Below are 14,469 nucleotides of genomic sequence, written 5' to 3'. Positions count from 1 at the left end.
ACTCCATTTGACAGGCTCTACTGGTTATTTGAACATGACACTGTGCTAAGCTTTTGGAGTTGACCTTCCTGTAAACAAAATTTCTGTTTGTGGCACTGTTTAAATATACATTATATCTCATACTTTTCATGTTTTGTGATGAGTTAAAACTGAGTTTTGACTTTTCACAAATTATCAACCTAACATATATATTGGAAATTAAAAAAAAATTTTCCTCTTTTATTTTTAAACTTGGACTCCACTTTCTGTCTTTTCCAAGATGGGATTCCAACTCTTTTGCAAAAGTTCACATCTCTGATATTACAGACGTACTTTGAAATACAGAATGGTCCACAAGACCACCAACATTGAATAACTATTCTGTTGACATCTCCAGAGCCTGAAGTACTCAAGTAGCACCAAAGGGAATCCATAAAGGTGAGTGTAAGCCAGCATAATGTCTGAACATCTCAGCAACCATGCAACGGGTTTCATATGTTACAACAGTTATGGGATGTACTTGGTGACATTGCAACGTAGAGATAATCAAGGGGAAACCCAAATGGACTTCTACACATAAGACTAGTGTCTTGAACACTGCAATACATTGATAGGTGAAATAAATACAAATTACAGAGGGTTTATAAAAAAGATTTTAATAGAAAGTAATTGACCAACAATAAAACACAAAATTAATCACTTAAATTTGAAAATCTGCTACAAACATACAGTTTTGTTTACATATTTCCTTGCTCTATTAACTTCAATACAACATTTATGTAACAACACTACAATCAGGCTCCAAATTTCCATTATATATCACTGCAACATTGATAAACATTCGCGTGTGTGCACATGCCATTACGCGATCGCACGCGGAAAAACACACACACACACACACACACACACACACACACACACACACACACACACACACATTTTCTAACTGAATAGTACTTGGAGTGTTTTTATTTTATATTATTATTCTATTAAAGGCAACAAATAAAGTGATTATCAATGATTCAGGTGACTTATTATTCTCTATTATTGAGAAATGCAGGATCACTTGTATTTCATGAAAACAGGCATCACTGTTTTTCTGGAGAACACAGTAATTCCTAGTTTTCAACAAAATTTTATTGTTCTGCATCATCACTATTGTACAATTACTGATGAGCATAAGGCTTGACATGACAAGTGTTATGGAAACAGACAACCTATTGTGTGGATTGTACTGATAGATCTCAAGATAAGAAGACTGCAGTGAGTCATCAGAAACAAAGTAACAATGATCTTTGCAGAAAAGAAAATTCCATTTCTAGTGACATGGTTAACTTGATTTTTTATTGTGATATCATAAATAAAATGGGCTTATAAGGTTTAACATTTTAAAAATATTTATTATGACAAATATAAATAACAATAATATTTATCACCTGTATGTATTCATATTATTTCATCTACACTGTGAAAAATCCAAAATTTTCCTTCTTCAGCCCACAGTAATTTGATACTGTCTGCTGAGAAGAAACAGACTAAAAGAATGATCTTTACACTGACTAGTCAACTATGCATGCCAACATTTTGCAGAACATACCACAATCCACAGCTAATGCAATATGAAAGTAATATATTAAGATTACAAGATGTTCTTCTAATGTTCACTGATCTCTTTCCTCAGGCCGTCGGTAAGGCAAACCGAGATGCAGGAAAACTGACTCTTCTGTAGGTGTGTCAACAATATGTCCATTTATGATTTTTGAGCCCTGCAACAAAAGCAATTGTACTGTATATTTTTTATATTATTTTAGTAATTTAGTTTCATTTAAACTATACAAGTATTGCTTTGAAATATTTATAGCATTCAGGGATACAAGCCAGCAGTATACAAACAGCATATGGTAAAAAGCTGTACAGAATGGGAGTGGTCAGAAAGAGTTAAAATTGTTCACAAGCTTAGAGAGTTATATGAGGCAGGGAGAAGTGGTTAAAAGCACTGACAGATCATAACTGCAGAACTTATATACAACTTGGCAGATGATGATGTACACGAAAATGAAAAGTACTAGTGTTTCAAAAAAAGTGTCCAATGTGAGCACTTTTTGACACGACTTGACCAAAAATGTATTCTAAAGCATTGAATAGCACATTTAGAGAAAGTGATGCTACTATCATGAGATTAGACAAATGCGGAACTAACAACAAAGTTCTGGAAACCCAGTTCTTGCAGCCAATCCAGACATTGTAAATGCCATTTAACTTCTTCCACATAGATATGTATGCTAATGAGGTGGTGCCAAATAAAGGCCTTTGATTTATCGTGCAGTCGACACAAAGATCTCCATAGTTACAATATACGATGATGAGCTATTCTGAATATACTTACTTCATTGAAGAACAACCCTTAAACCTTCTCTATGAAAAATGGCACAAAAAACATTAACATAAATGGCATCATGGTGAAGACAATGCTGTCAGGTTTAAAGTCTCCTTCATGCACCTACTTTTAATCTGCAATGTCAGCATGCAAACCATAGTCTGTCAGTCCTTTTTTATTTTAGGTGCAGTTATGCAATTTGATAACTGTTATAACTGGTTTTAGCCACATGCTGGTGATCTTCAGATTCCATACATCATAGGTAGCATTTGTTCACCAGTTATTAGGTTGGTGCATAACTTTGCAGCATTTTTATCTTTCATGTTGGTATTCTGGTTGCTATGAATTTATTTACCGATTGTCATTTTTCATCTGTAGTTCACTGTTGCTATTTGAATTTACATATTGTCATTTGGAGATAATGAGTGGAGCTGTGGATGCTAGGAAATGGAGTGCCAAATGAAGAAATTGGAACATTTCCAACATATCCTCCTGTTTGAGTTCAACTGAGGGGTGACAGCAGTGAAGGCAGCCAGAAATATTTGCACCATGAATGGGGATAATGCCATTGGACAGAAAACAGCAAGAAAATGGTTTTCTCTTTTTGAAGAGGATCATTTTGACATTAGTGACTCTTTACATTCAGGAAGACTTTCAGGGTTTGATGAAGATTGTTTAAATGTATCAATCCACAATGATCTATATCAGTGTACTCAAGAACTGGTAGATGTGATAAACTGTGATCATTCTGCCATTGTGCAACTTTTGCTTGCAATGAAAAGGGTTCGAAAATTGCATTTATAAGTACTGCGTGCTCTAAACCAATATTACAAAAATCAGAGGGTGGTCATATGTGCATCTCTGCTTGCTTGTTGTCAACTGGCTCGTGAACAACATTCCTATCCTGTATCATTACTATTGATGAGAAATTGTGTCTTTATGCTAACATCAGGAAAAGAAAGGAATGGCAGAGCTCAAACAAAGCAACAACTCTCTATACAAAGAACAGTGCGCATCCATAAAAGATGATGTTTTGCATCAGATGGAACTGCAACGGTATGGTGTATAACGAATTGCTTCCCTGAGGTATAACCATCAGTGCTGATCTTTATTGTCAACAACTGAGATGTCTTGCAGTCATAGCACAACAATAATAATCAGAAAGATTGTATGAAGGGAGGCTACTCCTCGATAATGACCAACCACCTTCTGGTAGACTGACAAAAATGCTATACAAGAGATGGGTTGGGAAGCCAATCTGCACCTACCTTATTCACCTGATCTTGCACCCTTGGATTTTCACCTTTCCTGCTCTCTATCAAACAACCTTCAAGGAAATTTCTTTTCAGATGAGAATGTGCTCCAAACATGGCTTGATGAGTTCCTTACCTCAGAACCCGACGATTTCCACAATGCCGGAATCAAAAAGTTACCCTGAATTTGATTACAATCAAAGTGTCAAAAATATTTTTCCATGTCTGTGAATATTAACTTCTGTTTACTGTGATTTACCACTTGTCATGCAGCTTGGTAGCAAATGATGTTACTTGCCATGTAGCTAACAATACATTTCCATCCCTCAAAACCGAATTTCACATAATCTGTAAGAGCAGCTAATGATTTATGCTTTTAATTTTGTTTTGAATTGGTAAAGATTCCCAATTTCCTGCTTTACTTTTGATATAAGCTTGCTGAATATCTACCTGTCAACGTAAATTACACCATTATGAACCATAGACAAGAAGGCAAAGTCTAAATGAAAATTATTTTTTGTGTCTCGTATTGCAAATGTGTAAATCACCGTTCAGATGAAAAGGTTTTTACTATCAACAACAGAACCCATTAACGAGTAAATGTATTTGGAAGTGAGTGTCAGAATTCCAAGACCCTGAAAATCATTTCTGTAATACTTACAGTTATCTGCTTTACACAATGTTCTTACTGCTTCCTCCTGCTGAATGCGCATTAACAATACCAGGAGAAGAACAGATTGCTACTCAGCATAAAGATGACTCTCTGAGTTACACACGGGCACAACGAAAAGGCTGTCACAAATTATAGCTTTCTGCCAGAGCCTTCTTCAACAAGGAAAACACACACATTCACACAAGCAAGCAAGCACACCCCATGCACACATGACCACTACCACTAGCAGCTCCTACTGGAATGTAACTGTCACATGGAAAGCAATCTGGATTGGCGTGAGGGAAAGCAGGATACAGGTAGGGAGAGAGAAGAGAGCAGTCTGGTGGGGTGTGCAGGAACTAAATGGTGGCCTGACAAGACTGCCAGGGGCAGCATCAGGAGGTGGAATCTGGAGGAGGGGAGGAAACAGGGAGTGGAAGTGGAGAGGAGCAGAGATGGTGAAAGGATGGGTGGGCGTACTGGTAGAGGGCAGTGAACAATGAGGGTGAGGGACTGTGAAAAGGTAGAAGATGATAGGGCAGAGAGGGCGGAAATTGTTGGGTGGAGGATGTGCGGACAGTAAGTTACCATAGGACAAGGGCAGGATAATTTAAGAAATAGAGAATGTGTTGTAAGAATAACACCCACCTGCACAGTTCGGAAAAGCTGATAGTAGAGGGAGGATCTAGATGGCCTAGGTTCTGAGGCTTTAATTTATTTCATTAAAATTTAATAAATAATAATAAATAATTTAATTAATAAATGTTCTGCAGCAGCCATTGAAATCAAGCATGTTATATCCAGCTGCATGTTGTGCCACAAGGTGGTCTGCTTTGCTCTTGGCCACAGTTTGGAAGTGGCCATTCATCCTGATGGGCAGTGGATTGGTAGTCATACCAATATAACTAGCTGTGCAATGGTTGTAGCAGAGCTGGTATATGACATGGCTGCTTTCACAGGTGGCCCGGCCTTTGATGGTGCGGAATAGGAAGTGCTGGGTGGATGGACTGTGCCAGTCTTGCATCTAGGTCTTGCACAGAGATATGATTACTGCAGCAAGGGGTTGGGCTTGTGATGGGGAATGACAGGATTGACCAGGATGTTGTGGAAATTCACTGGACAACAAAACACCAGTTTAGGAAGGATGGGAAGGATCTTGGGTAGGATGTCTATCATTTCAGGGAATTACATTAGATAATCAAAGCCCTGTCAAAATATGTGGTTCATTTGCTCCAATCCAGGGTAGTATTGAGTGACGAAGGGGGCACTCTTTTGTAGTTGGCTCTTGGGGGTGGTGGGAGCACTGCGGGCGCATGGGGAAACGGCATGGGAAATCTGTTTGCAGGCTAGGTCAAGAGGACAGTGCCTGTTTGTGAAGGCCTCTGTGAAGCTATCAGTATACTGAGAAATGGAAATCTTGTCCCTGCACGTACGCTGTCCTTGGATGCTAAGACTGTGTGGTAGGGATTTTTTGGTGTGGAAGTGATGGCAGTTGCTAAAATGCAGGTATTGTCAGTAGTTGGTGGGTTTAATGTGGAGTGAGTCAGGGATAGAACCATCAGAGAGGAGGAGGTCAATGTCCAGGAAGATGGCACATTGAGTTGAGGAGGTCCAGGTGAAATGAATGAAAGAGAAAATGTTGAGCTTGTGAAGGAATGAGGATAAGATGTCTTGGCACTGGATCCGTATCATGAAAGTATCATAATTGAACCTGAAACAGACCAAAGGTTTGGGGTTTTGGGAGGCTAGGCAAGTTTGTTTCAGATGGCCCATAAATAGGTTGGCATACGAGGGTACCACACGGGTGCCCACGGCTACACCGCAGATCTCTTTGCATACATTCCCTTCAAAGAAGATGTAGTTACACGCTAGGATACAATTAGTTACGTATATGAGGAATGAGGTAGCAGGTTTGGAGTCTGAAGGTCACTGGAAATGGTAGTGTTTGACTGCAGCAAGACCTTGGGCATGAGGAATGTTGGCGTACAGGGAAGTGGCATCAATAGTGACCAGTAGGGAAACAGGTAATAAAGGAGCGGGGATGGTGGAGTGTCAGTGAAGAAAGTGATTGGAATGTTTCACGTGGGAGGCTAGATTATGAGCAATTGGTTGGAGGTGTTGGTCAATAAAGGCCAAAATCCTTTCAGTAGGGACACAATAACCAGCTACAAGGGGGTGTCCAGGATTGTTGCATCTGAGAATTATAGGCTGTATCTTGTAAAGGGAACAGAGGTGGTTCTGGGATTCCAGTGCCATGGAATGTAATTTTGTAGTACCAGGTTTGTGAAGGACAAGGACTGGAGGACTCTGAAAATGTGAAGGTCATTGTGAAAAGAGGAGTGGGATCCAGAGAATGGAATTTTTGTGGCTAGGCCATTGGGGGACATTCCATGGTTTAGGCAGCATTTACATGACAGGATGTGGGACTGAATTTTTGCCAGGAAAAGGGTGCTTTTTTGAACTGGTGCAGAAAGTTGGTCCAGGAGTTCGTTGTGGCAGTGATGGCATTGGGGAAATGTGAAATGACATAGGAAATGGGCAAATGAAGGTGTCAAGTTGGGGTGAGAGCTGGACAACAGTAAAAGGTGCATAAAGATGCTACAGGCATGCAGTAACACACAGATTCACAAAAACATGTACAATAAGTAAAAATACACAAAGACACATGGAAATATGCACAAAAATGTGAAATTATGTAAAAATATATCTAAAAACAAAGATGTTGTAACTTACCAAACGAAAGCGTTGGTATGTTGATAGAGACACTAACAAACACAAACATACACACAAAATACAAGCTTTCGCAACCAACGGTTGCTTCATCAGGAAAGAGGGAAGGAGAGGGAAAGACGAAATGATGTGGGTTTTAAGGGAGAGGGTAAGGAGTCATTCCAATCCCGGGAGCGGAAAGACTTACCTTAGGGGGGAAAAGGGACAGGTATACACTCGCACACACACACATATCCATCTGCACATATACAGACACAAGCAGACATATGTAAAGGCCTTTCAAATGTCAAAATCGATGCAGCCATTTGGCCACAGTCGACTGTAAAATTTCGTTAATTTTTGCCAACTTGGCTAAAAATCCGGCTCTAACATCTATAACTCAAAAACAGCTACTCCAAATAAAAAATTTCAAGTTATCAAACTTGTAGAGTATGAAATTTCATGTTACAAAAGCATCTAGTTTTACAGCTTCTGGCACTATTATGTGTCCATACACTTGAAAGTCAGAGTAATTCCATTCTGTTGTTGTTCTTTTTAAGTCAAAATTATTCAATGAAATGAAATTTCCAGTGGGAAGACTGCTCTTTAATGAGCACATATGTGTTCTCTATGTATGTCTTTCTAATTTTCTTCATTCATGTGTGTCTATATTCGCTTTTATACCTGCCTTAATTGGTAAGAGTGGAATGCTAAAATGAAAACCAAATACATGGTAATGGCCAATATGTATTGACGTATGAGTAATATAAAATTTGTATGAATGGAACAAATAGAAGGAAACGACAACATCAAAAAAATTTTAAATATCAGAGATTAACATTTTATCAAATTTCAATTCCATCCAGGTCATTTGGAAGACTACAGCAGGTCCTGGTTCAGAATCTGTTCTTCAGGATTCATAGTACCACCTTCACCAACTTCCCCATCCTCGAGTGTACCTTCTATCTCCTCCTCATCCTTGTCGAGCACAATTTCTGAAGCATTCTTGCAAGATAAGCCACAACAATAATTTGCACGTTGAGGGGCAGTTCAGTCCAGTTTTGCTACATCAACATAATACTGTTCATCCTGTTTTGCATGAGCACGAAACTGTCTTTGGTAGTGTGTGTGGTGCCACACCTATTTTCATCCTCACAGGAAACAAGAATGACAAGCTTTTCTTCCAATACCACTGGCATGGATCAGTTTTCTTCTAGCCAAGATTGCACATGATGGTAGAATCGCAATGAGTGCCACCATGCTGTGTCCAATGTTGGAGGTAGCCTTTCAAGTTTGAAAGATTTTCTCAGAGCAGACTTTACAAGAAGCTCGTACCTGAAGTCATACAAAGTAGTGCAGTTGGAATTTCCATACAGTGCTAACATCAGCTGTTCTCCAGCCTATGCTATTAAGTCTTGAAAGACTGAGTGTTTAACAAGAACTTTGAGGTGCGGTTGTTGCTCCATTTCCCTATTCCTTGGCCAAAAAAAGAGGATATGCTATCACATCCTGTGAAGGCATGACTGAAAAAGGGTAAATGCAGGATAAAAATTAAAAGAACTACTAGAGTATCACACTCCGGCTGATTTCCTTCTTCCCAGTTTGCAGAAGTACAGGTTGTTGTAGTTGTTTCCTCGACCCGTTATGAGAACAAGCATGCTATGTCCTCACTTATGATTGCTGCACTGTCAGACTTAGCAACTTGGAAAATAGATGTTTCCACAATTACTGAATTGGCATCTTCTTCTGCCTGCAGTACTTTAATACCTCTATCCTCATATTTCCTCAAGAGCTTAAAAGTCAAGTGGTTCTTGGTCTCTTATTTGCTAGTAACTTCTCCTGTGTGACTGCAGCATTTATATCTTCATCAGAAACGACATCTGATGAAGAACCTGGTGCCTTTAAGCAACAAGATCTTTGAGAAGCCTTTGTTCCCCTTTTGAAGCATCACTTGGATAGACAAAAATTTAGACGTTGAATGTCTTCTTTCCCGACCAATGTTCTTGTCAGACTAAACAGCTGTGTATGGAGAGACTGCTATGATTTCTCCCACAAGATGGAAAGTTATCAACCCATTAATCATGCAGATGTTAAAATCAGCATTGTCAGAGATGAAGTGGATGAAGCCTTCACTGGTTATCTTAGGCTGCTCAGGTTGTACAGTCAAGGATGTCTCAGGCAGGGAAGCTTCCATATATGGAGCTGCGAATCCAACTGCACTAAGAGAGTCGACAATAAATCTTGAGTCGACAATAAATCTTTGTACATGAATGTACTGAAGGCAATCAATAGTGAAGATAGAAATGACTGTGACCTTACTGCAGAAATCCCTGCATGTGACGAAGCAACACACTTTTTTTTCATTTATATAGAGTTCTTTCTTACTTACAAAAAAACAACAAAATGGAATTACTTTGACTTTCAAATGTATGAACGCTTGAGAATGCCTAAAACTGAAAAGCTATATGATTCTGTAACATGAAATTTCATGCTCTACAGCTTAGATAACTTGACATATTTCATTCGCAGTAGTCGTTTTTGAGTTAGGCACTGGAGCCAACTTTTTAGCCAAGTTAGTAAAAATGAACGAACTTTGATAACTGTTTATGGCCAACGGCTGCACAGTCACTTGACACCAAATTTAATGTCCTTTCATTTTGGCAAGGGCAACATTTTCAGTAGGATGCATAGTTCCCAAGAAATAGAAAAAATCTGAAAAAAAAGACCCTTCTTCCTTGGATTCAGCATACTCTCAACTACATACACAAGATAAAAAAAATAAAATCTTCTACCTCATCTTTTGCAAGCAAAGGGCCTTTTTTGTGATGCTGTTACTGGACTACAGTCCACACAGTCTCGTGGCCGTGTGTTGTGTGCAGGCGCGATTGTTGATAAACTGGGGCTCGGGGGTCGGGGTGAGTGCAGTTTGGAAGGCTATGAAAAAGCACAAGAAGGAAGAGAATGAATGGATACTAGAAGAGGAAACCTTTAGGAATAGTAACAAAGGAAAATCCGTCCTTACACCACTCCCAATCTCAAACCATTGCCACACTGATCACACCCTTGTGGAAGATCCAGGTGTGAGATCTGTGCAATCCATCCACCCAGCACTTCCTATTTCAGTCCTGTCACAGGCTTATCCTACGCTGTCCTAGGCCAGGCTACCAATGAAAGCAGCCCTGTTGTGTACCACCTCTGCTGCAATCATTGCTCAGTTTTTTGTATTGGTATGACTATCAACCAGCTATCCACCAGGATGGACTGCCACTGCCAAATTGGCGAAGAGCAAAGTGGACCACCCTTTGGCAAAACATGCAGCTGAACATAACATGCTTGATTTCAATGGCTGCTTCACAACCCAGGGCATTTTGATTCTTCCCCTCTCAACTCTCATTTGTGTGCCACCCCCTCCCAATGCCCAATTGCATTTGACCATCCTTTCTCCTTCCCTGCTCCACTCTATTTCCACACCCGTTTTTTTCCCCACACCCCACCTACCAATGCTGCACATGGCAGTCTTGTCAGGCCACAATCTAGTAAACTGTACCCTGCTATACCTTCCCCTTTCTTGCCCCACTCCAGATTGCTATTTTTGTGACAGCCGCATTTGGGTCAGATCTGCCAATGGTAGCAGTCATGTGTGCATGAGATGAGCCTGCTTGTGTGAATCTGCATGTGTGTTTTCCTTGCTGAAGAAGGCTTTGGCAGAAAGCTATAACGTGTAACATTCTTTTTGTTGTGCCTGTTTACAACTCAGCTGGTCATCTTTATAGTGAGTACCAATGTTAACCTTTCCCTAATATTGTTGATATTCCAACCTAGAGCTTCCATTGTTCGATTTTTGTCTAATGGCTTTTCTTCCATCCCACAACCCTGTGTTATTTTCCTTTGTTACTATTCTCTAACACATTATTCTTCTCAGTGTCCGTTCATCTTACTTCCAGTATTTTTTGATTGCCTTTCAAACCATATATACTCTGACTACTCGGACTTCCAGCCCCACTGTATCAATGATCTCGTCTTCACACAACGCATGGCTACGTGACCGTGCAGCATCTCATGCCCCAAATTCTTCCTGCTGACAATTATAATTATTCCTATTGACCATATTTCCTCCTCCTCCATTGCATGTTTTCGCATTTTATTTTCCTACCTGCCCGTGCCCAATGAACTCGCATTTCTCATTAGTTCCTTTTTACCATATTTTTTATGTTTCTTACATATTTGTGGATATTTTGACATATTTTCATGTATCATGGCATATTTTTATGTATCTGTGCATGTTTTGGGCATCTATGCATGTTTTTGCATGTCAGTATGTAGTTTTATGCACCTTTCACTGTTATCCAGCTCCCTTCACAACCATCCGATTCCTTCATATGCCCATTTCCTACATCATCCCCCCTCCCCCCAATGCTGACCCTGAGACAATAGGCACCTACTCCACCTTTTTCCACCAGTTCAGAAAAGCATCCCTCTCCCTGGCTAAAACCTAGTCCCACATCCTGTTCCTTAAATGCTCAGTAAACCACTGAACTCCCCCCCCCCCCCCCCCCCCCACACACACACACACAATGGCGTAACCACAAAAATTCTGTTCTCTGGATCCCATTCCTCTTTTCACAATGACTTTCACCTTTTCAGATTCCACCAGTCCTTGTCCCTTACAAACCTGGTGCTACAAAAATACATTTCCACAGCATAGGCATCTGAGACTCAAATCTGCTCCCTCTGTGAGATATTGCTACTGTGCAATCTCTACTACATATATCACATCTCTGAAATTGAATCCCTTGCTTTCCAGCACCTGCAAGAGCATTCCACATGTCATCTTTATGAGTTATCCAACCTGCTGAGATCTTGGGACATCACTATCCGATCCCTGTCTTACCCACACTGTTCCTCCTCGTCAGTCCTTCATAGCACCCAGACCTGCTTAGAGGACCTTTCCAACATACCACATCCCCAAAAATTTCCTACCAGCACTCCATCAAATGCACAGCCAAAACAATCCTGGAACACTGTTGTTAACTTTTCCACCAAAATCCGCAGCCCCACAGGCGTTTTAGTCCTATCCAAAGGCTTCATCTTCAGCTCTTCACCAAATTTTAACCATGTTGGACTTGTCTAAGATCTACTCTTCCCCAGGTCCCTTCCCAAGCACACCAACCTTTCAGCAGAGGAAAGGATAGCAATAATCAGTCTCAAAACCCCGATCTAGTCATCGTACCTGAGTTGCTACCTCTGCCAATTGCCTGTCTCGTCCAGCTATAAACTGTGTCAGATCAATTTCATCCCAGAAGTCCAACCTAACCTCCCATCCCTGCTTAAAGTCTTAGGCTCCTGAACCCATTTTCTTCCTCACACTTGTGACACCCTGCACAGCCACCTGCTACATGCTCCCCAAAATTCACCAACCCAACAATCCTGGATTCCCTATTGTAGCTAGTTATTGTGCTTCCACTGCAAGGATTTTAGCCCTCATTGAACAGCAACTCCAACCAATTGCCCATAATATAGCCACCCATGTTGAAGATACCAATCACTTTCTTCACTGACTCTCCACCATCCCCATCCCTTTACTTCCTGGTTCCCTACTTGTCACTGTTGATGCCACTTCCCTATTCATCAACATTCCTCATGCTCATCTAACTAACTTTATCCTGACACAACTACTTTTCCTTTGAAAGGAATGTACACAAACAAATATATAGCACAGCAATAGGTGACAGCATGGCACCCTCTTATGCCAACCTGTTTATGGGTCATCTGGAGGAAACATTCCTAGCCTCCCAAAACCCTGGTCTCATTAAGGTTCTTTATGATATCTTTATGATGTGGACTCAGGGCCAAGACATCCTAGCCTCGTTTCTTCACAACCTTAACACTTTCTCTCCCATCTGCTTCACATGGTCCTCCTCAACACAGCATGCCATCGTCCTTGACACTGACTTCCTCTTCTCTGATGGCTCTATCTACACCACTGTCACCATTAAAGCTGCCAACCACCAACAGTACCTGCATTTTGACAGCAGGCATCCCTTCCACACCAAAAATTCACTCTCCTACAGCCTGCATAGCCAAAGACAACATATCTGCAATGACAATTACTCCCATTCCCAGTATACAGAAAGACTCACAAATGCTTTCACAGACAGGAACTGCCACCCCTCCCCCCCCCCCCCCCGCCCCCAAGAACCAGCTACAAAAGAGTGTCCCCTTTGTCATCCAATACTGGACCAACTCAGCCACATCCTTCGTCAGGACTTTAATTATCTAGCATCATGGCCTGAAATGATGGACACCCTATCCAAGATCCTTCAAACACCTCTCAAAGTGGTGTTCTGTCACCGATCCAACCTCCACAATATCCTTGCCCACCCCAATGTCAGTCTCAATCTCACTCCTTGACACACGGATTGTATGTCTGTGGAAGGCCCAGGTAGGAGATCTGCCCAATCCATCCTCTCAGCACTTCCTATTCTGCCACACCAAAGGCCGTGCCACCTGTGAAAGCAGCCATGTTGTATACCAGCTGTACTGCAACCATTGCACAGGTTTTATACTGACATGATAACCAACCCGCTGTCCACCAGAGTGAATGGCCACAGCCAAACTGTGGCCAAGAGCAATGTAGACCACCTAGTGGCACAACATACAGTTGAACACAACATGCTTGATTTCAATGGCTGCTTCAAAACCCAGATCATCTAGATCTCTTCCCCATTACCAGCTTTTCTGAACTGCACAGATGGGAGTTATCCTTATCACATTCTTCCTCCCAAAGTCATCCCATTCTCATCCTACAGTAATATAATATCCCCACACCCTCTACCCAACAGTTTCCACCCTTTCTGTCCTACCACCTCCTCCCTTTTCACAGTCCCTCACCCTCATTGTTTGCTGCCCTCTGCCAATGCACACACCCATACTTTCACCTTCCCTGCTCCTCTCCACTTCCACTCCCTTTCCCCCTCCCCTCCCCTCAGATTCCATCTCACGATGCTGCCTCTGGCAGTCTTGTTAGGCAACCATCTAGTTCCTGCACACCCCACCGGACTGCTCTCTTCTCTCCCCCTACCTGTATCCTGCTTTCCCTTCCCCCTTTTCACTCCCCTCCATATTGCTTTTCACATAAGGACTGCCTTCCAGTTGGGGCTGCCAGTGGTAGTGGTCACATATGGATGGGTTGTGCTTCCTTGTGTGAATGTACATGTGTTTTCTCTGCTGAAGAAGGATTGGCTGAAAGCTATTATGTGTAACAGTCTTTCTTTTGTGTCTATCAGCAACTCAATGGATCATCTTTAATGTCAGTAGAACACTATCCTTTTCCTGATATTGTTGATTTTCTAAAGTGGAGCTTCCATGTTTCAATAAGCATGTTATATGCATCAGGTGCATTACCCTATAAGGTAATTTATTAAGCTAGTAGAAACTGAAAGTACAGAAAATAAGCCAACACTTGTTGCTTCTCAGGACAGAAATGCTGAACTGAGTTA

General features: G+C 41.1%; 1 protein-coding gene across 2 annotated transcripts in view; it reads right to left on the bottom strand.

Moving 5' to 3' along the window:
* Positions 1–614: 614 nt before the first annotated feature.
* The window catches only part of LOC126092283 (DNA polymerase lambda-like), a 161,664-nt gene continuing 147,809 nt past the window's right edge, over positions 615–14,469 (bottom strand). For both annotated transcript variants that reach the window (XM_049907800.1, XM_049907801.1), the window contains one exon: positions 615–1,745. In XM_049907800.1, coding sequence (XP_049763757.1) covers positions 1,641–1,745 — 105 coding nt within the window. In that variant the 3' untranslated portion in view covers positions 615–1,640. The remainder of the gene's footprint in view (positions 1,746–14,469) is intronic.

The sequence above is a fragment of the Schistocerca cancellata genome, chromosome 7, assembly GCF_023864275.1.
Source record: "Schistocerca cancellata isolate TAMUIC-IGC-003103 chromosome 7, iqSchCanc2.1, whole genome shotgun sequence".
In the NCBI taxonomy this organism is placed as follows: Eukaryota; Metazoa; Arthropoda; class Insecta; order Orthoptera; family Acrididae; genus Schistocerca; species Schistocerca cancellata.
This window is presented reverse-complemented; position numbering and strand designations above follow the sequence as displayed.